The 26735-nt window shown below is 34.7% G+C and overlaps 1 protein-coding gene across 1 annotated transcript; it reads right to left on the bottom strand.

Moving 5' to 3' along the window:
- Nucleotides 1-89: 89 nt before the first annotated feature.
- On the bottom strand, nt 90-16911 carry LOC128238579 (ATP-dependent RNA helicase DHX33-like). Its single transcript, XM_052954640.1, has 21 exons — nt 16816-16911; nt 16268-16341; nt 15153-15298; nt 14920-14970; nt 14123-14194; nt 13546-13655; nt 12780-12897; nt 12226-12324; nt 11426-11511; nt 10587-10758; nt 9790-9887; nt 9193-9366; nt 7967-8057; nt 6044-6112; nt 5294-5382; nt 4966-5032; nt 4457-4561; nt 3524-3657; nt 2493-2559; nt 847-956; nt 90-232 (listed from the first exon to the last, which is right to left on the bottom strand). Exons 2-21 carry the CDS (start codon nt 16329-16331, stop codon nt 154-156), a joined length of 2001 nt encoding a protein of 666 aa, XP_052810600.1. The 5' UTR covers nt 16332-16341; nt 16816-16911; the 3' UTR covers nt 90-153.
- Between the last annotated feature and the right edge of the window lie 9824 nt (nt 16912-26735).

A 26735-nucleotide genomic window follows, 5' to 3' on the forward strand; every position in this document is an offset into this window, starting at 1 on the left:
GCCATAATGTATTGAGAATCCACCCACAATTAACAATCCTGAAACTTAGCATTCTAGTCTACCATTCTCTCTGAAATAAGTAGAGGAAACACGTTTAATATTTTATTCAGTAACAAATTTGACAACATATTAACAATAGAGAATGTATAAACACTATCCTCCAGGTTTCTTCTTTTTGAAGTAAGCCGGTGCTGTCTGGTACAGCCAGTCTGCGTCCACAACACACAGATCCCTGTAATAATCATCATACCCAGTTAGTTTATAATATTATATATTAGCTTCCCTGTAAAGACAGCTGAATAAAGTACTCTTCCAGTCTTGTTTCCAGGGTAAACATTAGGGCTGGTGTTCTTTTTGAAAGACCATGGAAAGTACCCCTGGTTGGGGATGAACCCACAACCTTTTTGGTGAGAGGAGAACTCCCATACCACTAGGCCTACCTCATCCTTTTAAATAATTATAATGATCATAGGTCTATTTGATCGTCCCTTGCAGTTAATTTGAATCTCACTTAGTAATCAAGTGAAGTCCTTGATTTTACTACCAATATTTGGTCTTACACTCATTGATAAGATGGCAACATGTTTCTAAATGAACAGAATTGCAATACTTGTAGTATAAGTATAGGAAATTAATTTCAATGGAGCAACAGAGGCTGCAGTAAAAAGTTTGTTTAATTTGTCATACATTAACTATAACCATTTCACAGCTTATCATTGAAACATAGGAATAAGACGTTACTCAGTCACATCTATAGACCAATCACCAAAATAGAGTTGAAGGAATACTTGACGCTGATTGGTAAGTTTGAAGGGATGAATGGTAAGGTATTGTATGCACAGTTACCTCATGTAGCACTTCGATGTTTGAACAAGCTCGTTGTAAAGGACGTATGCAGGTTTGCAGTGGAAGAGAGCAGATGATGGGTGGATGGTCACAGTCTTCCGTGTGGACAACTGGAAATTACAAATACATGTACATATATTGGTTTCCAGACAATTCGGCACCAAACAAATTCGGCATACATACATTTTCGGCACTAAGTTAATTCGGCACCGCCAATTCGGCACCATCCGTCTGGATACCAAGATAATTCGGCACCGTTTTATTTTATTTTTTGCTCATGTATTTAAGCATTCAGGGTTTAAATGTTTTTCGAGCAAAATAATTATTCCCGGAAATATTTATAGAGCTACTTTATTTTTTATTTTGTTTTCAATTCTTATTTCTGTATTCATTGCCATTGATATACCGTACCGTATTCTGAATTTTATGTACGGGTACAAATATTTTAAAAGCATACGTTTTTTTTTTTGTTATACTGAATTCAAAAGGAATGTTCGAGATAACAAACTATATACGTGACATAATAAAAATGTTAACATTAAAACTTTATGCTGAAACTTTCGTTGTTAAAAAAACAAAAAACAAAAACATATGAAAGTATTTTGCAAAAATGAAATAAAGATGCTATGGTATAATACCTAACTTAAGTGATTTTTTATAATAATGAACTCGTTAAAGTTGATTTTAAACGTAAATTCATTTACACGGAAAGGAATATAATTATTATGTAAACTTAAATCATTTTATTGACAAATTGCTTTCTTATTCCGTATGCATAGAATACTTAAATCGAATATCTTCATGAACTATTAATGACATAATTTAAATAAACAGACGACTTTGAATTTATTACAGAGTTATTTGTTGTGTGATGAAATTATTATCTGTAGAAACACATGTCATAGTGTGTCGGCATGTGTCTGGTTAATCAACCATATCCGTTCAACCCCTGGTGTGAAAATTAATAATAATTTTTAACATACCATTGTTTATTGATAACCATATGGTTTAATTGAGTACACGGGGGTCGCGTGGCAACTTTCTGAGTGTTTTTTTTTGTGTGCGTATATATTCAGTCAGACTGATTTTCAGTTATAGTTGTAGAATTTTTCTATTTAACTGTGAATGAAAGTGAGAAGTTTAGATAATTTGAATTATGTGCCGAATTGACTATGCTTTATGGTGCCGAGTCGACTGAGTGCCGAATGTGTTGGTGCCATATTGACTATGCCGAATTCGTTTGGTGCCGAATTGTCCAGTTACCCATATATTGGGGTGAACCCTATCTAGACACATCAAGACATTTGCTGCATGACATTTTTGTTAGTTTTATTTATTCTAGTTTCTTTTAGCTCTATTTGTGATGAAAGCTGATAGCTCGTAGAACCATGCTCGAGTCTATTTTCTGGGTAGAAACCAGTACTAATGTCCATTTTGATGGGCCATGAGAAATCCAAATTCACGATCTCTTTGATGAGAGGCGGACATCTATACAAAAAAGACCACTTCCACCGCTGTAATCTACGTTGACTAAAAATATATGAACCCAATAAAATTTATAATATCATCAACATTTGTCTCTCTTTTTATGAAAAGATCCATTCAGATCCATATATTACATGTATTATTAGGTATAAAATACTTACAGAAATGTATTCTCCCTCTTTCTGTAGCTCTGCCGAGTTCATGAAGAAACCTGTCGTAAGGCACTTTCTGTAACAACAAGGAAAAGAAACCTTGAAGACTATTTTCAAATTACAATACATATTGCAAATGAGCTTATAAAACAAAGAAAGGAACAAAAACCCACTAAGAATATTATACATGAATGCTACATGTATATGTCACGTTTAATTCTAATAGTTAAACAACAGTAAAACTGTTATCTGACACATAAGACTGCTGTTTGACCTTGGCTGCTCTATCCAGTCCACTGTTATTATGAATTGGAGAATTAAGTTTCATGTTATTATCTATAATGTTTTAAGTTATGTCTAAGATCTAAGTTAATGTATGTGGCCCCCAACTACGCTAACAACATAGACTTTTACCTCAAAAACACAGAAGCTAACATAAACCCAAGGTCATCAACCTTAAACGGTTTATTAACATGATAGCTGCTGAGTACTGTGGACCTCAGACATGTCTTTCTGGGAAGACCAATCTTCCCAAAAATGCTGCCTGAGTTTGCGACTTACAAATGTACATCAAATTTAGTTACCAGATTCAATGCAGATACTGTTGTTATAACTAAAAAAGATTGTTTTTATGATAGCTGCTATGTCCTGAGTGCTAGACTGTCAGGGAAGACCCTACTGCCTGAGTTTGCAATTTACAAATGTACATCAAACTTAGTTTAATATACAATAATATCTATGTTATCAAGGGCATGATTATGAACAGTCTCGGAACTGATTTCAGACTCAAGTGGTAAAACTGCATAGCATCACCTCATTGTCACTTTCATTTAAGTTGAGTTTTGATTCTGAATTTTATTACTACTGTACCTGGTATTCAAAATTAAACATTTATTGATTTATTAACATTCATTTTGTTAAATGAATGAAATAAAAATGATTCTTTGTAATTTATTAAGTGTTTTTCTGAATAAGAGTCGAGACCTAGACTTGAGATTGTTCGTAGTCAAGGCCCCTGGTATCTTTGAAAGATTAATTACCTGATCGCTGCAGTGTCCTGGCCACAGGTCTGGATGGGCAGAGCCTGCTTAACACAAATGTCCCTGAGTTGGCGACGTACATCAAATGCCGTCTTCATGTTGCGCATGTTGATATAGTTCTCCATGCACCAGTTCTGACAACATTAAAGTTGGAGTTGCATAACTTGGTCATAAAAATGCATATTGTTACTGTAAACTAGAGCTATCACAGAATATGATAAATACCCCTACATGCCAAAGTGTCGGAAAAACTGCCTGGATAGAACAATTAAAGAAATAAAGTGGAATGTGATTCACTGAAGGTCAACGTGCCACAGAATGGTCAACAATGTAATGATGTGAGGAAGATTGGAAAATATTGGTATTGTTATGTATAACCATATAAATCACATAATCTTGAAGAGAAAAGTGCAAGCAATCTAAAATGAACTGAAACGCAACTTCTGCTGTAGCATTTCGAAATCCAACCATGAGTGAAAAAAGATATGGACCAGACACTAACTATCATAATAAAAGCTTATACAGCAAAACTGACTTAGTTCAGGTTTGCATTGACCTTGACCTTGAAGGTTTCAAAAATGCCATTAGCAATATTTTTATGACCCTTAGATTAATGATGCCATTTTCAATGTTCAAATTAATTCCTTAAGTTTCTAAAAAGACATTTTTATCTTGAAAAGGAAGATTTACACGGCACCATCCGATTGGAACAATTTGTATGCAAGGATATAGTTGTATATTCTTTCAACGATGTGCTCAAGTGACATTTAAATTGAAAATTGTATACAACAACTTGATTAAATAGTAAATATGACGCCATAAGCAATATTTTTTATAGTTAAGCAAGACGTTATTTTTTTTAAACCGTCAACATCATTGCCAATGACAAAACCTTATTTTTTACCAGAAAAGGTAATAAGAGTTGGCTGGTACCTTATTGCCATTGACCCCCTTGTATGCACGGTAGACATTGAGGAGCGATATGTGGTCACCCTCGCTAGACAGGAATTTCTGGCGTGCCAACAGGGCCTGCTCTCGCTGGAAGCAACACATACATGTATCACATACATTGCATTAGTGGCATGATAATATATTCACATCTGTTTCCCAGACTCTAAGAGGATCCTTAGAGGTAAAAACCTGTTGTGACTATGAATTTTTAGGAAATAGTTTTTTTTCATGTATGACTGTTAGTAATAATAGATATTGCTCCAGCTTGATTTTAAGAATACATTTTTTATCAAGGAGTGCCAGGGGCCGCGTAACATTGCAGGATCTTAATCGTAACTTAAGAAATCATAAATATGTAAAAACGTTACAGACAGCAACTAATATTTTGTTTTTATTTCATCTACTTTGTATTCAAACATAAATACTGGCAAAAGTATGTATTTATGTAAGTAAATATATAGCATGTCAGAATTTATATCAGTGAGCTTTACCTTGCCTTGTGGAGAATAGAGGACAGAGTCTACCGACAGTAGAGACACGATGGTCAGCACTTCTTCCCTGGAGCCAGCATGGAATGAATGTTATATGCATTTTTAAACGTTACAAATCAACTGTTTTTCTAAACACCAATAATTTTTACAGAGGCAAATGGAGAGAATATATTAAATATGTATTAGCAACAAACAAAAACAATTAATAGCATATTAAATATCATGTGTTACATTTTTTAAACTAAAGAATATCATTTTTTTTAAATTTTATTATAAATGAATGTAATAGTTTGAGTTTTTGTGGATCTCAAGACAAAACTAATCATACATGCACTGATAATCCTTGGCAGCCATTAAGACCTTAGATAACCTTGGATCGAGAGGAAACGCTGACATCTGCCTCCCTTCCACTGTTAACTGAAATAAACACCTAGCTAAATAATGATATAGGTATAACATTTTAGATGCCTAAAATTACATTCATAGCATTGAAAGATGCCATTTAATAGTAACACTGAAAGCCGCTTTCGTAACATTGACAGACATCATTTGTACCATTGAAAGATGTCATTTGTAACTTAAAAGATGTTATTGTAATATTGGAATATGCCATCAGTATAATTTGGTAATTAATCAGTTTCAACAAGGCAAATATGAATTTTACATTGGAGTTTCAAAGAAAATTATGTCCAACCATTTGGTATTGTCAATTTGACCAACTTTATTTTTGCTGCGCTGTAATTGCTAATACAACATTGTTAGGCCAGACCTAAAATATTGTTTGATTTCCGTTCAAGTTCCGTTGGAATTAGTCTAGGTAGGCAGATAAAAAATATACAATTATATTTTTCCAAAATAGTGATACAACTGAAACAATGTGTATTTGTTCAAATATGTAATTGAGCAAACTAAAATGTAATGACATTTTTAGCAAGAAAATAATTTGGGATTGTGCAGATTTTTTTCCAGTCGTTTGCAGGAAAGGGAACCTAATTTTAACATTCTGATTTAAGCCTTGTGTAAATTCACTTATACATATGAACATAACACCAATCCTGTAACCAAGCTCCTGGTGTACCTTGAGTTCAGTGTCGTCCGGCTCCAGGGCCCCAAGAAGCTTGAGCTGCTCTATTGCACTTAACACAGCCTGTAAGCGTATGGATTTTATTATATTACAGTGAAGAGAATACTTCATCAGGGCGGTTCTTCAAACAAGAGGCCCAAAAGGGCCTATGCTCTACTGGCATGGCTTTTGTGGTCATATCAATCCAGAGCATGTATGTATGGGTAAAAGGCAACAGACATATAGTTTATGTGTTGTGTTTAGGTTACCTGAAAACGAAGCACGTTCAACATCTGAGCCCAGAAAGTATTGTAAGCAGATTAGTTGCATGAACTATTTTAATAGGTATGTGCCAAGTAAAAGCCATCTGACAAAAAAAATGCTTTCAAAACTGTACTCATAGTAAAAATTTCTGTAGTTTTAAAAGTTAAAAAAAGTTGGTCAAAAGGTCAAAGTCAAGGGCATCCTAGGACAACATTGATCAATTTGAACAAACATTCACAATCAATTGTGCTGAGATGGATGCACAAACACACAAAAAGATTTTCAAACCTTTCCAGATTTATGTTTACCAAACCTGTGAACCCTGGGTGTGGCCAGTTATGACACCAGGCGCATAACTTAAACATTCACAACCAATTTTGTTAAGATGTCTTGATGAATGTGCAAACTACAGAACTTTAAGCTAAAAAATGGCCTTTGGGCTTTCAACAAGAACAAGGCAGAGTAATTCACAAAATCAACTGCAGAAGCAAAAAGCAAATTGTCTCTCAAAATCCTAGACTTGCAAATTGTCTCCCTTAACTCTAGACTTGAATTTACATGTACATGTAAACTTGGCTAAAAATAGAATTCCTCATGCAGACCTGGGTAAAAATAGAAAGCATTTCTTTAAAACTTTCATGGCCCATAATCTAGGCATTCATGGACGGATCTGGCTGGTTTTCGAAAGGAACCGAGCTCTAATGGATATCTAGATACTGTACAAGTTTCATCGAGATACAATCAAAACTGAAGACTGTATCGTGTTCACAACCAATTGTATACACAATAGCATTTTTTTATACTATCAAGGGCCATAATGTAGGCATGCATGGGCGGATCTGGCTGGTTTTCGAAAGGAACCCAGCTCTAATGGATATCTAGATACTGTACAAGTTTCATCGAGATACAATCAAAACTCAAAAATCACAAGCAATTGTTTACAGACGCACGGACGCACGCATGCACATACTACGTACACATAACCATCGCATAAGCTCTTCTGGCCTTTGGCCAGTAGAGCTAAAAATCACAACTGTTTGCCCTATTCAAATCCTGTGAATAACGTAAAACAAAGAAATTTTGAGTTATCACTTAAGCACGTTTCTTGCTATATAACTACCATTCTTCGAACTATGGATCAAAATTTACATGACGCGTAAGGGAATGTGCTGGTATCCCCGACCCAAATTTCAAAGGAGGTCGGTGGTACAGTGGCTTTAAACATTTTAAAGAAATTGGAGTCAAACGTCTTTGAATACAAAAAAGAAAGATTTCTAAAATTAACAGAATTTTTACTATTTGTTCATTTTCTCAAGTTCATTTCTATTGACCCAAAATATAGTAATGTATCTATATCTTTCCATTTATATTCTATGTAGATATTCATCTACAAATCTATTTTTGCGGGTAATAGTTTACTGTAAAACGCTGCAGAGCAAACATATGTCTGTTGATGTCCTTTTCATCTAAATTAAAACTTGAAGGGCATTACTCAACAACTATTAAATCCATAGTCATCAGCCTTGCTATACATGTGCATATTGTCTCAGGCAACAGGCAAACCAAGTTTCATTTGTATATCTTGTTAAAGTAAAAGTTTTTGCATGACACTGAGGACGAGCTTGTGATAATTGATTATGTCAATTTGGATAATCTGTATAACTACTATCTTACATCTGTGTCAGGTTTGTCCATGAAGTCAAAGTGGAGGATGTCATGAATGCCCATGGCCAACAGCTGTAACACCACGCTGGCTAGATTACACCTGCAAACACAAACTCACAGAGTCATCACCTGTATCTACTCATACAAACACTCACTCAAAGTATCATCATTTGCATCTACACCTGCAAGCGCTCACTCAAATTATCATCATTTGCATCTACACCTGCAAGTGCACACTCAAAGTATCATCATTTGCATCTACACCTGCAAGCACTCACTCAAATTATCATCATTTGCATCTACACCTGCAAGCGCTCACTCAAAGTATCATCATTTGCATCTACACTTGCAAGCGCTCACTCAAATTATCATCATTTGCATCTTCACCTGCAAGCGCTCACTCAAAGTATCATCATTTGCATCTACACCTGCAAGCGCTCACTCAAAGTATCATCATTTGCATCTACACCTGCAAGCACTCACTCAAAGTATCATCATTTGCATCTACACCTGCAAGCGCTCACTCAAAGTATCATCATTTGCATCTACACCTGCAAGCGCTCACTCAAAGTATCATCATTTGCATCTACACCTGCAAGGACCTACATGTGTTTTTAAACAATGTAATTCAGAAAATTACTTGCAGCTTTTGGGAAGAAAACCCCCCATAAAACTAATGACTATGGGCGTATCTTGACAGTTATAAAGCCAGAGTTATTGGCCATGCTAACAGTGTGTGTAATGCATCTGGCAACATGTGTACCATTTCTCCTTTAAATATCTTGAATGGTTTTTGAGTTATGGAAATCCAAGCTGACGATAACAAGGCTATGACAAAACTCCAGACTTTTTCTTTGAAAAACAGATGAGACAAAAGGCATGGCATAATGTAACAGTTAATATGACAGAAAACATGACTTCATGGTCAAGTGATAAAGATGTCTGCCTACATGTTGGTTGCAGGTTTGAACCCCACTATTGGTATGTAACTGCATGTTCAGATATTGCCGGTTGCTGACCCAGCATCTAGTCAAGTAATGAGTACCGATTGCCTTACTGCCTGGTGCCCATCAGGTAAAAAGGAATCAGGAGTTAAGATGTTCATAAATTTAGGTGTCTCACAAGTCAAGCTGACTGGCCCATACTTAAGAGGGGTGACACAATTATAAACAAACACTTTGCTTTTTTTACTTATCATATCTACTTGAAGTCGTTTCCCAGTTACTATACAGTACCTCTGTATCTCGGGGACTGTGTTTTTCCTGAATGCCTCATACTGTTGTTCTGTGTAGAGCCTGTAGCATGTGCCAGGGGACTCTCTGCCCGCCCGACCACACCGTTGCTGGGCCTGTGCCTGTGACACATGCACAACCTTCATCAGGTCAAGCCCACCTCGCGCATTGTAGATCCTGGGAAAGAGAGGGTACACAATTTCTTGATACAGAATATGTTGTTGCCTACGTATGCATACATTAGTACATGAAGTTGTTGTTTTTCACAAGTGCTGTAACCTACATTTGTTACAGTCATTGCTCATATTGACTTCTCATTTAGCATATGAAATTGCACAATTTCATAATAGGACATAAACATTGTCTGGCAATCATTTATTGTATTTTGGAATAACTTTTATTTAATTTATTCGTTAAATTTGTTCATATACTGGTAATAGATACTGGTGTAGTTCTAAAAAATTTGATTTTTTTTTCTCTTTTTGATCCAACCCCTCAAAAGCTTTATGAAAATCAAGTATTATTCCCATACAATACCAAAGTGCATTATCACAAAATGATATGAAGATAATCCATACAAATGAGATAAGTTCCTCTTACTTTGCCTTGACCATGCCGCTGTCAATAACAAATCTGACGCCACTGATGGTGATGGAGGTCTCTGCAATGTTGGTTGCCACGACAACCTTCCTGCAGCCCTGAAGTTAAACACTGCAGACTATGGACACAGTTTAATATAAATTCTTATATAAAGATTTTTTTTCAATCTGTAAGAATAATTTATTTTTCGATGATTGAAATGCCAACTGAACTACTAGGCTTGCATGTACATGTATATCAGTTATAACATCTGCTAGTTATCTAATCATTTCCAATAATTGTAGAACAGCAAATGATACGATTTTATTGAAGTATTGTTTTCGTAGTACATGTATTTAACCAATTCAAATCTAAACATCAGGCCCCAATTTCTAAAAACTTGTAAAGTCTATTACAACAGGGTAAAGCTAAGCTCGTTAGTTTTGTTTTTCTATAATTCACCTACTATTTACCTCTTTAAGAGTTTGTATACCTTAAATAGAAATTCTCTTGATGATAAACACAATAAACCAATTGGCATTTATCAAAACTAAATATAAGTATGTATTTGACTAAATGTAATATTAAAGCTACCAAAGCCTGGTTTCGAGACATTGGAGCCTGATAATCCAGCAGTCTTTTTCCTGAACACTGTTACTGGAAAATAAAGAGTTTCATAGCATTCTTCAATAGATGTCTTATTCATGTAGCTGATGGAAAGACAGACAGACAGATACTGCATAATTAATACCTCTCTCCTGAATTTTATGGGGGATATAATGGACATTGCAAAATTAAAAATCTACAACATAGATCACCTTTGGTGTTGGTTGGAAGACTTTAAGCTGCTGCTGGGCTGGGAGTGCTGCGTACAGTGGACAGATGATCATACTGGGAACGTCCCCAGTTAAGGTGCGGGACACATCACGTATTGACTTTACTGCAGAGTCTATCTCCTCCTGGCCGGTCAGAAACAACAACACATCCTCCCTTTGGGGCAGAAATTAGAGAGGTACAGACTAGTTCCCTTCAATTGGGGGCAAAAATTAGAGATACAATATACAGATTAGTTTCCCCCTTTGGGAAATAATTAGAGAGGCACAGATTAGCTACCCTTCATTGGGGGCAGAAATTAGAAAGGTACAGATTGGTTACCCCTCTTGGGACAGACATTTAGAGGTACAAATTGGTTCACTCCCTTTGGGGAAGAAATAAGAGAAGTGCACATTAGATTTCTCCATTGGGGTAGAAATAAGAGAGATACACAAGGGTTTCATGCCTTGCGGGCAACATTTAAATATACAATGAAAACATTTGTTCCTTCCTTTTTGGGCAGGAATAAGAGAAGATCCCTCCCTTGTGGAAGAAAGTGGAGAGGTACTTATTAGTTCTTCTTGACTGAGAAGCTATAAACCAAGGATGAATGGACTCTGTCTAATTTGAAGAAGCAACCTGATAAGAAAATTTCATAAAATAAATATTTGATATTATTTTATTACATTCCTCCAGAAATTAGACAACCTAACTGAAATAAAAAGACTTTTTAACAGGAAAGGCCACTGCATTAAAAGTTTCAACATCATCTTATTCATTAAAAAAATCGGGACAACTTTATTTAACACCTTAATTCTAGTTTTACTACAACTGGGCAACTCACTGTGCGGGAGCCTCTCTGTGTATCTGGAAGAGGGTAACGAGGGCTCCAAACAGGTAATCAGACTGCTCCTGCTTACAGTACAGCACCTGTGTACAGGATAAATACAGTTCACAGTCAAATTTCATACTAAACATAGAAGAACTAGAAAATCTGATTTAAACTACTTGAACATGTACTTTTAAACCACATGTATTTTTTTTATCATATTCAGTAATCATTATCAAATTATAGGTTGATTTATCAGAACTTTGCAAAAGTAAACAATTTTGTTAGCGCCATTGTTGTTTAATTTCAAATCTTTACTGCTCTGTAAGTTCCATGGATGCACTTCTGATCTATTGTAACAAGATTGCAATGACTGTTTAGGTTCACTTGTTTTTTTTTTTAAATATATGCGCACATCATCAAATATTTAATGTTTTTAAGTTAACATGAATGTCATTTATCATGTTGTTAACTTAAACGAGGCTCTGAACAACCTGTCCATTGAGTAATAATGACAAAAATCTATCTTTGAAATCTGAAATATGCATAAACATAATACCCGTATTAATGATTTACAATAACTGTCATATTCCAAACGCAGTTTTATTCCATGGAAATTACATAATCATATTTTAATGCAGACAAAATTGGATTACAAAAAATATTGATGTTTTCTAGTTTTGTTGTGTTATAGTAAAGGGTATAATTTATATTATCTCCTCACATGGAAGAATAACAACTGTTACCCTAGACAGATTTCAAAATAGTGTTGTGTTATCAAGGTTATGTTTATATCCATTCCGTTTCAATCTCACCTTTATAGGGTATTGTCTTCCCTCCAGATAGAGAACTGGGGCATTGTTGAAGTACTTGGAGAAATGGTCCACGTCCATTGTAGCTGACATCACAATAATCTACAAACAAATTGAGATATTGATTTGTACTTTACAATGGAATATAACTATTCTTTTCACTCTAACCATTATGTTAAATAAATACTGCTTGAGATAAAAGTAAGTATATCATAAAATATTAATAATACAGTTATATGAAACAACTTCTTTAGTATATCTTGTGATCAATAAAACTTACATTTTAACTAAAATTTCAATCACTTCAATGTTCACAAAGTTCAAAAGTGAAGTGTTAAGAATAATCTCTTAAATCATGAGAGCATGATATGGTCTAATAGTGAAATGGGACACTGTGACTAATCCATGGTTTGAAACCATGTAATGAGAACTTCCTCAAAGCCTTTCATGCAAAGTTCTACTTTATTTCCCCAAAAATGGACTCTAATTGAATGATATATTGTCAGCATATAGTAGTCTTCCCAAAAATGAATTTTCAGATACCAGTATAAGCTAACCTTGAGTGGTTTCATGGCGAGTTTTGCCCTCTTTCTCTGAGCTTGTTTGACCACCCCAAACAGCACATCCGTATGTATGGTCCTCTCATGGGCCTCATCTAGAATCACAACACTGTACCTGCAGTTGTAAAAGATAGTTGAGATCAAAACAAAGATAAAACATCAAAAAAATAAAAGCATTGGATAGGTCAGTCAAGTATCTTTTAACTGTCTTTGAGTATGAGCTGAAACTTTAAAGCAATAAAAAGATAAAATAAAAAGAAGCAAAAGTAGATCATGATACCAACTCTTGCACATAGTTTTTGTTAATTACAAGGCAAAACTGGACAAAGACAAACATGAAGGCCATAACAATACCTCAACATGAATTTCATTTTTGAAAAACAGACCAGCTAACACAAAAGCTTATTTTTGTATTACAATTCAACAAGCATTCAACATGATTTGTTCATGTACTCAGTTGCTAGAACATGGTAAAATATAAACCATGTTTCAACGAAGCCCTATACAAATGTTGTTCCCGCAGTTACTGTATACATGACTGTTTCTGCAAATGTGATGAATGGTAAGTTTCTAATTTCATCATTTAGAAAGCCTTTGAAGAAAGACACTGCCTCAGTTCCATTTTTGTATTGATTGGTGTTGTATAGTGGGTTACTAAATAAGAGATAAACTCAGCAGCTGTGTCCAGATAAGGTTGATAAAATATTATGGTAAAGCAAACATAAACACTGACTATTAAATAACATATGATCAATGGCAGCACCTTTTCATGAGTGGATCTGAGATGGCCTCCCGTAACAGCATTCCATCTGTCATGTATTTGATCTTCGTCTGCTCCGATGTCGTGTCATCAAACCTCACACAGTATCCAACCTGCCACCAACAAGTATTTCATCAATAAAGCAGCTGTATTCTAAAGATTGTAGAAAATTCATGGGAGGTGATATACACAAATTTTGACAAAACAAATAAAATAATGGAGAGTTGACATTATTTAGTGTAATACCAGTAGGTAATCTCTGTGAATGTTAATACTGTATTAAACGTAATACATGTACATGTATGCACTCCTAATAAAAAGAAAATACACATGATGCACTACTATATAGTTACAACAGCGCCATTACCGGTAAGTCTGTAAACTTATTTTGAACTAGAATGTTGTGGATGAGTCTCCTGTCAGGACTGCCTGTTTTATTTCTAGTAGAGGTCACCATCACCTTCACCTTCACCCCCAACCTCTATATCTCCTGACCATAACCAGTGTGCATACCAAGTTTGAAGACTCTATACAAAGTTGTTCAAACATTTTTTATTGGGAATGAAAGTGTATAAATTACCAGTTTCCCAATATCAGATCTTTTCTCTTGTGCAACTCTCTGAGATAAAGTGATGGCTGCAACTCTTCTTGGCTGAAATATTACATTGAAGTACTGATAAATGTATAACATACTAGTGTTGTTCCCATGATCGATTATAATTGAAAAATGTGACTTTTGAAAGTACGTATATTGGCCTGAAGCAATTATTGAAAATCATTTTTTTGGAACTGTCTTTCCCTGATAAAAGACTATTATGGCTCATTTCCTCCTCATTTTTCAATTTGAAACAGAAGCTAAAATGAAAAATAGAGTTTTGTATATGCATGAAAATTTACAATTATAAAGTGATCATTGATTTAAATCTCTGATAACTGATAGTATTTTTTTTCCGATTCCCAACACTGTAACTTATGTACACATGTACAACTTATATCTGAGCAAGTGTATTTAAGCCAAAGTGATATGGTTAGCTAATCATTTTTTGTGAACATGTCAGTGTTTTTTCAACCTTTTTGTGATTTGGGTCAGTGACCTTAACCTTGTGAAAATAGTGACAAATGCCTTAAATTGTGAACTTACTATAGAATTTTCAGTGACTTTTCAGTCCAATTTGGGTGAAAAAAGTATACTTATTTGGATTTTGAATGTCAAAAAAACCAACACTGCACATTTGCATGATGCCGCCCATACTGTGACAATACCTCACTGCCTTTTAAAACAGAGAGCCTATTAGATGTATCAATTAACTGTTTTATTGTATAAAAAAGCTTTATAATATACATGTTTCCTAATTGTTTAATATGCAATGAACATACCTGTGTCACTGCTATAATTGCATTTCTGTTCACACCAGCTTCTAACAGGAACTGAAAACAAAAATAAATCATCTGAAAACTAGACTTTATTTTCTTTACATACATGTACATGCAAACGATGCCAGAATTCAGACTCCAAATATGTTGAGTTTTAAAAAGCATCTTAGACTCTGTTGGAGCAGTATGAGCAAAGATGAGTCTAAGAAACTTGCACTATTGAAATCACAACAGACCTGAGGTATCTGAGTGGTTTTGCCGCTGCCTGTCTCCCCAATAACGATGACCGAGCTGTGACGCTGCACCTCGCTGATCAGCCTCCCTCTGGCTGGGTAGATGGGCAGCTGACGTCGCTCATCTCTTATCTTTTGGTAATGATCATCTGTAATATAAGATCATGAATTTGTTAGGTTACAGGCTACCATTACAATTTGCAAGACATTTCTATGTAAAACAAGGACATCTTCGATCAAAATTTATGATCTTTTTGAGCGCAAGAGACAAGAAAACCCATACATGCATTGAATACAGGTTGTCTCCCTTAGGGTGTATAATTTCAAGGGCCATAATGCATGGACCAATCTTGCTGGTTTAAGAAAAGAACCACGCTTTCATTGATATTTAACTACTGTTTAAGTGTGATTATGATACAATCAAAACTGAAGACTTTTTCGCGAGCAAGCATTTGCTTACAGATGCACAAACAGACTCTCAGACACCACACCATGGCATAAGCTCTTCTGGCCTTTGGCCAGCAATGATCAAAAGTTTAGAAACACATCTTACAAGAATAATGACATTTTCTATTCATAAAGAAAGGATGATCCAGAGTTAAAAGTTTTCTTAAATATACAAATATTTACTTACTAGATGAAAGTAACTATGACACTTTTAAAGAAATGGTGAGTTCATTTCTTATGTTCAGTTTTGCTTTTAATAAAATCTTATCACAAAAATATTAATACAGGTAACACAAAATATCGCTAAAAATATATGATTGATATTATGACATGATTTTATTGAAGATTACCACGAAAAGAAGCAAACAAATTGTATGTTTATCTCATTTAGCAGAAGGCAATAACTTGAAGGCATAGCTGTAACACTATATCAAACATCTACTTCTAAAACCTGAGAAGCTAAAAATGTTTCTGAATTTCATGTCATCATTCATGTTTACGATGATGAATCTCAAGTCATTATGTAACTTCTTCTTCTTCTTCTTCTTCCATTTACTGAGCTGGGCTCTTCAAAGAGCATAAGTAACTCAACTATTTTGTTCACAAGGACAATTAGGACAATACGATATATAACAATATTGTAACATGTATACTATAGATCAAATGCATACCTCCATTTTGTGAAAACTTGAACTTTTTGTGACTAGGTCCATCTCTATGTCCATTCTCATTCATCTTGATAATTCTGGAGAAGAATGAAATTAACTTTGTAGTTGTGCATATGATAAAAGGAATAAAAGTAAATAAAGGGTAAAATACTGATATTTTTTTTTAAATAATTAAACTAATTTCCCAAATTTTAACAAAGTTAATCAAACTCAAAGGCTGATCGTCCACATATTGAAAAGTCGGGAAGCAAACCTGTGGGAGCAATAGAATAAGCCCCTTATAGATCTATTTTAGAGAAGTTAAAACTATATAGATGTACATTTAAGAAAATAAACAAATCAATAAAAGGATATTTGAAAAAAATAAAACGAATTTCCCTAAATTTCGATAAAACCTGTCAAACTCAAAGGCAGATCGTCCGAATTAGCGAATATTGAAGTTTGAACTGTTGAAAATAGTCCGAATGCAATGACATATTTTATCACAAGAGAAAAAATCACGCTTAAAACAGATCAAACACACACACAGATAATATATTATTAATACTAACAAGCTTCCAGAGCTGTGTACAAATGATAAAACTTAGAAACACAAATGTTAATTAATCACATGGACGCCGACATTTTTATGAAGCAGGCAACATTTTATCTCAAAGACTATGTAGCGGTTACTTCTCTTTGTAAGTTCCCGACAATCTTTCCCTGTCCCTGAAACCAACTGAATACATGTAACTTTAAGAAAACAAGCAAGCAAGACGTCAGTAATAAAACTGATTTTCTATTACAAATTAACATTTTAAACTGGCATTCATTTCGTTGGAACACACGTATACATATGTTTTCTCGGTGTGTGTGTGGGGGGGGGGGGGGGGCAGAACCCTTCCACCCCCACCCAGAAACGCATAAAGACCTATATTCTCTAAACCAATCTAGAAGTACCAGCCGACCACTAAAACTTAATAGAAGAATATAATAGTATGGCTTTATATCTCAAACTATTGATAACATAGATGTTATTTAACACAATCCATGATATCGGTTTAATTATATTTACATATCTGAAACGAAAACAACAACATCGAAATCCATGCGGCCTATAACCACGGTGGAGAACCCACGTGACTTATTTGGTAAAGTACACGGCAACAAATGTCAACAAGTCTCGATTCAGGTAAGGTTTAAAAGGATAACTTTCTTAATATTTGGATTTTTTTTGTGAAATAAAGACCATAAACCCCGCATTTAAGAGCTCTATCCACGGTAATAAAGAACTTTCTCTAATATTCTAAAGTTTTCTTGAAAATCTTGACCAACTGATTTCTCAGAGTTGAAATCTAAGGCAAAGTACACTGCTTTTGAAAAATCTATCGCTTTACTTCATGTTAGCCGTAAATAATTCATACACAAATCTTATTTTAAGCAAATTTTATTTATTTTAAAGTTTTCAGCGTGTATTGTTGAACTTCTCATAGTTTTTTCAAAGGCGAAAATGAACTAAAACCAAATTGATAAAGTACATGGACATTTTAGGTTTGATAAAATACACGGTCGTTTACAAACTTCAGTGTATATACTCATTATTTCACTGACTGGTGCTAAAACGAGTTATAATAAATTTATTTATTATTTCTATTCTTCAAATTCATTATTGAACATTGCTCCATGTTTGAAAAGACGCATTGTTATGCAGTGGCAATTGAAGAATGAACGCGTTTTAACAGTTAGACCGACGGAGTCTCCTAAATGATGGGCTCATTTTCATGAATCATGGGAACATGTGTTATCACACTAAAATTCAGTCCTGTATTTTAACAATATATTCGCGATTGACATATAAAGGGCTTGAAGTTTTTGTAAAGGGTGTTCCACTTCTTTTTCGTATCGTTTATGTAAAACGTGTTTGTATGCATCATACATGGTAAACATTAACACATAACTGCTTAATAACTCATAATTTTGGCAATTTTGAGAAAGAAAAGTTTTCTTTTATTTTAATGTCTTCGATTGCTAGCTGATTCGATAGACTTATAATTTTGTGATATTTGTTTCATTTCAGAATATGAAGACTCCGACTTTATGCAAAGAATGCGGAATGGCATTTCAAAAAAACAAACAACATCTAGTAGACCACGATAGAAGGCCTTCTGGTCAATTGCCATCGTTTTTGCAGGAAAGTGTTTACACAGACACAGGTTAGATTTGGCTTTATTTTTTGAAATAAGAATATACTGACAGTTATACTTTTATTATGACACCCCTCGTGTGGAGGTTAAGATTTGCCGTCGTCTGACTGTGTTTTCAACGTTTTTTAGGGGTTGCGTTTTTCACATAATAATGTGGTCCGTGTTTTAGTGGACAGGGTCGTTTAGTTTTATGATGCTGATTACACGATCAAACACTCATTACGTGGAGGTAAAATAGTGGGTTTTTTTTATAAATAATATTCAAGTACTGACATTGCCAGCATTTCTCGCTAACTTGTGACAGTACATGTCTTTTTTATAGGTGCCGCAATCACGGCGAGACAAAGTTGCACGTTTGCAAATATTGTGGCAAAACTGCTCTTGCAAGACTTGGAGATACACGAAAGACGCGAAAGCGGCCAATTGAAGCTAACCTGTGATGTGTTTGGGTTCAAATTGGGTGACACGACCAATCTCAGTGACCAAATTTCTACTAGACACAGGGGAATGACACGTTACAAATGTCTACAGTGTCGCTCAGCATTCAAGTTCAAATCTGGACTCAGCAGGCACGTTAAGGCGAATCTCACCTAATCAGGACACTTTGAAAGATCACAATGGTCTTGTTAGAAGTGCATTCCAGTATGTTGCCGAGTTAAGATAACGTTTTGATGAGTTTAACATTTTATTAAGATAAATAGCAAAACGTACTGTTACCAAATGGTGCTCTTTCAAAATCTTCGTTTGTTTTACAGTACTGAAAAAAAATGCTGTGTAAAATTAGTATGAAAACGGATTGAGCATAAAACATTTTCACAAGGTTTAGAGATGCATTGTTGTCATTTTCCCATTGATGTCCTATAAACTCTTAACTGCATGTATCTTATAAAATTCAGCAAGCTTTGAAACACAATTATTTTGTAATCACATTTAAGCCTTTAGTCTAGAACATTCTAATGTTCCATGCTCAGCTCTAATCTAGATGTTCAAGACTTAGTCCTAGCCTGTAAGTTGGTAATATAGGGTGCTCTTATTCCTCCTTGCTGTTTCCCATCTAACTCCGAGCCTCCATCTTTACAATCGAGTTCCTGTCTGTATTGTTCGAACGACCGCAGTTTTACTGATGTAGATCAGATAATATTTGTTCAGACTGAACCAAATAAAAGATTCAGCGTTACCTGAAAGGTATGAACAATATGCTTTAAATGTGGAAATATATATAACTAATTGTGATGTGCCTATTTTATTGTTTTATATCACATCAAAATAGGAACATTCATGAAATTTATAATCACCAAAAACGGGCCGCTAACTACAGAGATGTTTTATTCGCCGTCAGTCCAGATTATAATTTATAATTAAAACTATCTGATTTTTGAAGAAATGTATGTATGATTCTGTATTGATCTGCATATTTGAAAGTAATCGAACTTATAATGGCAGACTTTCTCTTAAATAATACCATAGACTATCTTTCAACTCCTCATTAAATATAATTGCTAAATATTTAGTTATTTAGGTGTGCGTTATAATGCAACATTTATTGATACAACTTAAATAAAAACTAAACATTATACATTCTGACTTCGCGAATAGAAAATGCGTATATAACTATTAGTTTGTAAATCTCACTCTACTTTCAAATATAAACTAAAATGACCGTGTACTTTATCATCCTAAAATGTTCGTGTACTTTATCAATTTGGTTTTAGTTCGTTTTTACCTTTGAAATAACTAGATATTAAACAATACAAGCTGAAAACTATAAAAAAAATTTGCTTAAAATAAGATTTTTGTATGAATTATTTACGGCTTACATTAAGTAAACCGATAGATTTGTCAAAAGCCGTGTACTTTGCCTTAGATTTCAACTCTGAGAAATCAGTTGGTCAAGATTTTTAGGAAAACTTTAGGATTTTACAGAAAGTTCTTTGTTACCGTAAATAGAGCTCTTAAATGCGGGGTTTATGGTCTTTATTTCACAAGAATTCTCCAAATATTAAGAAAGTTATCTTTAAAAACCTTACCTGAATCGAGACTTGTTGACATTTGTTGCCGTGCACTTTACCAAATAAGTCACGTGGGTTCTCCACCGTGATAACTATATTAATATATAATTGCTTCAATGTTCTGTCTTGGCTTTTGGTGTTCTGATCTAGGTAGCCGGAAAAGACTCACGGGACTGAAGTGTTGAAAAATGATCATCATCATAATGCAATAAAGTTAAATGACACCATCCTTTTTACATTGGGAAATATGTTATTCAAGTTCGCTGTACGTATTTTATTTTTGAAGATGTGGATTCCAAAACTGATAAAAAATTCTATCCGACCACGAACAACAAAAGTTAATCAAAATCTACGACAAGTAATTGTTGGCAGTGCTCTTGTGGCCAGTACGAGTTCAGCATGACATACAATATAAATAAATGCGATGCATCAGTTTATAGTCGATTGATATATTTTTTTTTAATTAAAAAATCGCAAGGATTATTTCTTTGCATTTGGAAACAATAGTCTTAGTGTTTCAGGCCATATTGTATTATATCTTTATAGCAAAAGTCAAACTCAGTTCGTGACACAGTTTCAAATTGCCCTCTGGCCCTATCTTGTCATGTTAAAATTAAAATAACTGTGTATAATTAATACCCAAAATGTTGTGACGTTTTAGGCAAGCCACGTATAATATTTATTTTTAAATTGAATATTATTTTCTATCATAACAGCTTTAAAAATATATAAACGACTATTTCTATTTGAGAATTAAGCTGATTGGATTAAAAAAAAGTCATTGAATAAATGATATTTCATTCATCAAACTTTAAACGTTCATATGGCCAATATGAGCTACAAGCTATCGGCCGGGAGTAATGGCGTGCTCCTGTAATCCAGCTACTTGGAGGCCGGGGTTTGAGGACCGTCTACGGCCGGGAGTCCTGTCTCCAGATCCGTCTGTGTCGATTGGGCGTCCGCATTAAGCTCGGCATCAATATGGTACCATTGGGGGAGCCCAGTGGGTCCAGGTTGTCTAAGGAGGAACGTACTGGCCCAGGGTGGTGACACAGCAGGCAAAAGTTCCCGTGTCGAGCAGTAGTGGGATCGCGTCCGTGAACAGGCGTCTGGCGGTAGCCTGGTTGTACGACTGGACTCGACCCTTTTGTTTTTCTCTTCTTTTATTTATGAACAGTATATAAAATAACCCATTGTGTTTAATTACAGACGAATGAAAGTACAGAGCCGGTAATGATAAAACTTCTTGAAACATTCCCAAACATACTTTTGAATAATCTTCCTAATATCTGATAAAGTTATATGTTCTTTGACTTTTTATTGAAAACATGATCTTTTGTGTTGAGAAAAAATATGTTTTTTTTTCTTTTAATATTATTAAGGAAATCGACTTAAATTAAGAAATGACTTAGGATATCGGCCCTGGACCAATTCTGAAGTATAAAGTTTTAAACACTCACTGGTATAATATACACATTTCTCAAGCAAGCTGCGTTCAAATTAATTCTGTAAGATAATTAATAAGATAAATCACAGAAACTTTTGATTGGGCAGAATTCTAGATGCAGAGGTTACGCACGCCTGAATCAACTAATAGAGCAAACTGAACTCGGATTTTATAACATAAGAATTGATAAATATATTAATCAAAAGTCATAACACACAATTACTCAATAAGTCGAGAAAGTGAAGCACAGCAACTGGACATTGCTTAGGATGAACCTGAACTTTTTTATATTAAATTCGCTGGACCTCTTTCAATTGTGAAGATATGGATTCCAATACTGATAAACAGCGTATACCAGACCATGGACAAAAATCTCTATTCAGATACTACGACAAGTAGTTACTGTTGTTCTTGTGGCCATTACAAGCCCAATTATGCGTGAAATATATCGGAATAAACCAACGCAAGTAAGGATTTTCCTGCATTTGGTACAAGTAGCTAGTAATAGCATGTATCAAGATATTAAAGAGATGGATAATTTGACATTGTCGATCACAGGTACCTGAGCGGGTCCTGTAAGAGGCAGCCTCAACATGATAGCGAGTTCAATGAAGACAATGCACTCGGATAGAACCGTTTCTAAATAAATCGGTAGATGCCGAACTCATATCTTTTCTACTATAAATTAAAAAGCTTAAATCTTATCAAGGAGGAAATCGTTTCCACATATTCTGAATCTTGCAAATGGTGAATCCTTATGAAGTTAAAGTTATCGTTAGTTTTAGGTGGTTTAGACGGCATATAATGTTAAGGGACGATATCACTGACCCTGCTTAATTGCAGAATGTTTGTTATAATATAACGCATGATTTTATGTTTGATATAGATGTTGAATAAAATATGTTAAAAATTATAAGCGATTTGGGATGAACCTGGACATGTTTATTATAAATTCGCTAATCCATTTCGATTTTGAAGATATGGATTCCAAAACTGATAAGCATCTTATATTTGAACATGGTTGACATTATATCTATTGAAATCATACAACAAGTATTTGTTGTTGCTCTTGTGGCCATTACACGTCCAGCATGGCGTCAAATATATATACATGTGTTGCAGCAGTTAACACCATGATTGATAATGTGATAGAAGTATTTCTCTGCATTTGGAATCCGTTGTCTTAGTGTATCAGGCCACTAAGTATTATAACTTTATAGTAAAGGTCATACGTTTCAAAATGCCACTGGCGTTATCTTGTCATGTTACAATTAAAATTACTGTGTACAAAGAATACCCAAAATAATGTGACGTATTAGGCAAGCCACGTATAATATTTATTTCAATTTAATATTTATTTTATCATAAACAGCTTTTAAAAAATAAAAAGGGCTATTTTTATTAAACGATGTTGCTGATTGAATGAAAAAAGTCATGAAAACAAATAATATTTCATTCACCAAACATTAAACGTTCATAAGACCAATATGGACAAACAGCTATCGGCCGGGAGTAATGGCGTGCTCCTGTAATCCAGCTACTTGGAGGCCGGGGTTTGAGGACCGTCTACGGCCGGGAGTCCTGTCTCCAGGTCCGTCTGTGTCGATTGGGCGTCCGCACTAAGCTCGGCATCAATATGGGTCCATTGGGGGAGCTCAGTGGTTCCAGGTTGACTAAGGAGGAACGTACTGGCCCAGGGTGGAGACACAGCAGGCAAAAGTTCCCGTGTCGAGCAGTAGTGGGATCGCGTCCGTGAACAGGCGTCTGGCGGTAGCCTGGTTGTACGACGGAACTCGACCCTTTTGCTTTTTTCTTCTTTTATTTATAGAATAATGTACATGAAAATGACCCATTGTGTTTAATAACCCAAAGTTCAGAGCCGATAATGATAAAATCTGTTGAAACATTTCCTAACAAACTTTTGAATAGTCTTCCTAATATTGATATCTGATATAGTAATGTGATATTATAACTTAATAATTAAAAAAAAAATGTTTTTTTTTTTTTTACTTTTTATTGAAAAAATGTACGTTTAAGCTGAAAACAACTTTGTTTTAAAAAATATATATTATTTAGGAAATCGAGTTAAATTAATATATGAAATCATGATAATAATTATCGGCATTGGACCAGTTCAGATATTAATAGTTTTAAAATTCACTGGCAAAATATACACGTTCCTGAAGCAAGCTGCGCTCAAATTAATTCTGTAAGACAATTAATAAGATAAATCACAGAATTTTTTGATTAGGCGGAATTCTAGATGCAGAGGTTAGGTACGCCGGAATCAACTAATACAGCAGACTGGACTCGGATTTTATAAGATAATAATTGATAAATATATTAATCAAAAGTCATAACACACAATTAGTCAATAAGTCGAAAAAGTGAAGCACAGCAACTGGACGTTGTTTGGGATAAACCTGAACTTTTTTATATTAAATTCGCTGGACCTCTTTCAATTCTGAAGATATATGTATTCCAATACTGATAAACATCGTATACCAGACCATGGACAAAAATCTCTATTTAGATACTACGACAAGTAGTTACTGTTGTTCTTGTGGCCATTACAAGCCCAATTATGCGTGAAATATATCGGAATAAACCAACACAAGTAAGGATTTTCCTGCATTTGGTACAAGTAGATAGTAATAGCATGTATCAAGATATTACAGAGATGGAGAATTTGACATTGTCGATCACAGGTACCTGAGCGGGTCCTGTAAGAGGCAGCCTCAACAAGATAGTAAGTTCCATGAAGACAATGCACTCGGATAGAACCGTATCTAAATTAATCGGTAGATGCCGAACTCATATCTTTTCTACTATAAAATAAAAAAAAGCTTAAATCGTATCAAGGAGGCAATCGTTTCCACATATTCTGAATCTTGTAAATGGTGAATCCTTATGAAGTTAAAGTTATCGTTAGTTTTAGATGGTTTAGACGGCATATAATGTTAAGGGACAATATCACTGACCCTGCTTAATTGCAGCATGTTTGTTATAATATAACGCATGATATTATGTTTGATATAGATGTTGAATAATATATGTTAAAAATTATAAGCGATTTGGGATGAATCTGGACATTTTTATTATAAATTCGCTAATCCATTTCGATTTTGAAGATATGGATTCCAAAACTGATAAGCATCTTATATTTGAACATGGTTGACATTATATCTATTGAAATAATACGACAAGTATTTAATGTTGCTCTTGTGGCCATTACACGTCCAGCATGGCGTCAAATATATATAAATGTGTTGCAGCAGTTAACATCATGATTGTTAATGTGATAAACCAACGCAAGTATTTCTCTGCATTTGGAATCCGTCGTCTAAGTGTATTAGGCCACTAAGTATTATAACTTTATAGTAAAGGTAATACGTTTCAAAATGCCCCTAGCGTTATCTTGTCATGTTAGAAATAAAATTACTGTGTACAAAGAATACCCAAAATGTAGTGACGTATTAGGCAAGACTGATAAGCATCTTATATTTGAACATGGTTGACATTATATCTATTGAAATCATACGACAAGTATTTGATGTTGCTCTTGTGGCCATTACACGTCCAGCATGGCGTCAAATATATATACATGTGTTGCAGCAGTTAACATCATGATTGATAATGTGATAAACCAACGCAAGTATTTCTCTGCATTTGGAATCCGTCGTCTAAGTGTATTAGGCCACTAAGTATTATAACTTTATAGTAAAGGTAATACGTTTCAAAATGCCCCTAGCGTTATCTTGTCATGTTAGAAATAAAATTACTGTGTACAAAGAATACCCAAAATGTAGTGACGTATTAGGCAAGACTGATAAGCATCTTATATTTGAACATGGTTGACATTATATCTATTGAAATCATACGACAAGTATTTGATGTTGCTCTTGTGGCCATTACACGTCCAGCATGGCGTCAAATATATATACATGTGTTGCAGCAGTTAACACCATGATTGATAATGTGATAGAAGTATTTCTCTGCATTTGGAATCCGTTGTCTTAGTGTATCAGGCCACTAAGTATTATAACTTTATAGTAAAGGTCATACGTTTCAAAATGCCACTGGCGTTATCTTGTCATGTTACAATTAAAATTACTGTGTACAAAGAATACCCAAAATAATGTGACGTATTAGGCAAGCCACGTATAATATTTATTTCAATTTAATATTTATTTTATCATAAACAGCTTTTAAAAAATAAAAAGGGCTATTTTTATTAAACGATGTTGCTGATTGAATGAAAAAAGTCATGAAAACAAATAATATTTCATTCACCAAACATTAAACGTTCATAAGACCAATATGGACAAACAGCTATCGGCCGGGAGTAATGGCGTGCTCCTGTAATCCAGCTACTTGGAGGCCGGGGTTTGAGGACCGTCTACAGCCGGGAGTCCTGTCTCCAGGTCCGTCTGTGTCGATTGGGCGTCCGCACTAAGCTCGGCATCAATATGGGTCCATTGGGGGAGCTCAGTGGTTCCAGGTTGACTAAGGAGGAACGTACTGGCCCAGGGTGGAGACACAGCAGGCAAAAGTTCCCGTGTCGAGCAGTAGTGGGATCGCGTCCGTGAACAGGCGTCTGGCGGTAGCCTGGTTGTACGACGGAACTTGACCCTTTTGCTTTCTTCTTCTTTTATTTATAGACTAGTGTACATGAACATGACCCATTGTGTTTAATAACCCAAAGTACAGAGCCGATAATGATAAAGCCTTTTGAAACATTTCCTAATATACTTTTGAATAATCTTCCTAATATTGATATCTGATATAGTAATGTGATATTATAACTTAATAATTTTGAAAAAAATATGTTT

Source organism: Mya arenaria, chromosome 6 (genome assembly GCF_026914265.1).
Source record: "Mya arenaria isolate MELC-2E11 chromosome 6, ASM2691426v1".
In the NCBI taxonomy this organism is placed as follows: domain Eukaryota; kingdom Metazoa; phylum Mollusca; class Bivalvia; order Myida; family Myidae; genus Mya; species Mya arenaria.

Coding starts and splice junctions, on each gene's coding strand:
- LOC128238579 (XM_052954640.1), bottom strand. CDS start 16,331: ATGAATGAGAATGGACATAGAGATGGACCTAGTCACAAAAAGTTCAAG. Junction 13,656..14,122: donor GATCTGATATTGGGAAACTG/GTAATTTATACA, acceptor TGTTGGTGGCAG/GTTGGATACTGTGTGAGGTT. Junction 12,325..12,779: donor TCGCCATGAAACCACTCAAG/GTTAGCTTATAC, acceptor ATTTGTTTGTAG/ATTATTGTGATGTCAGCTAC.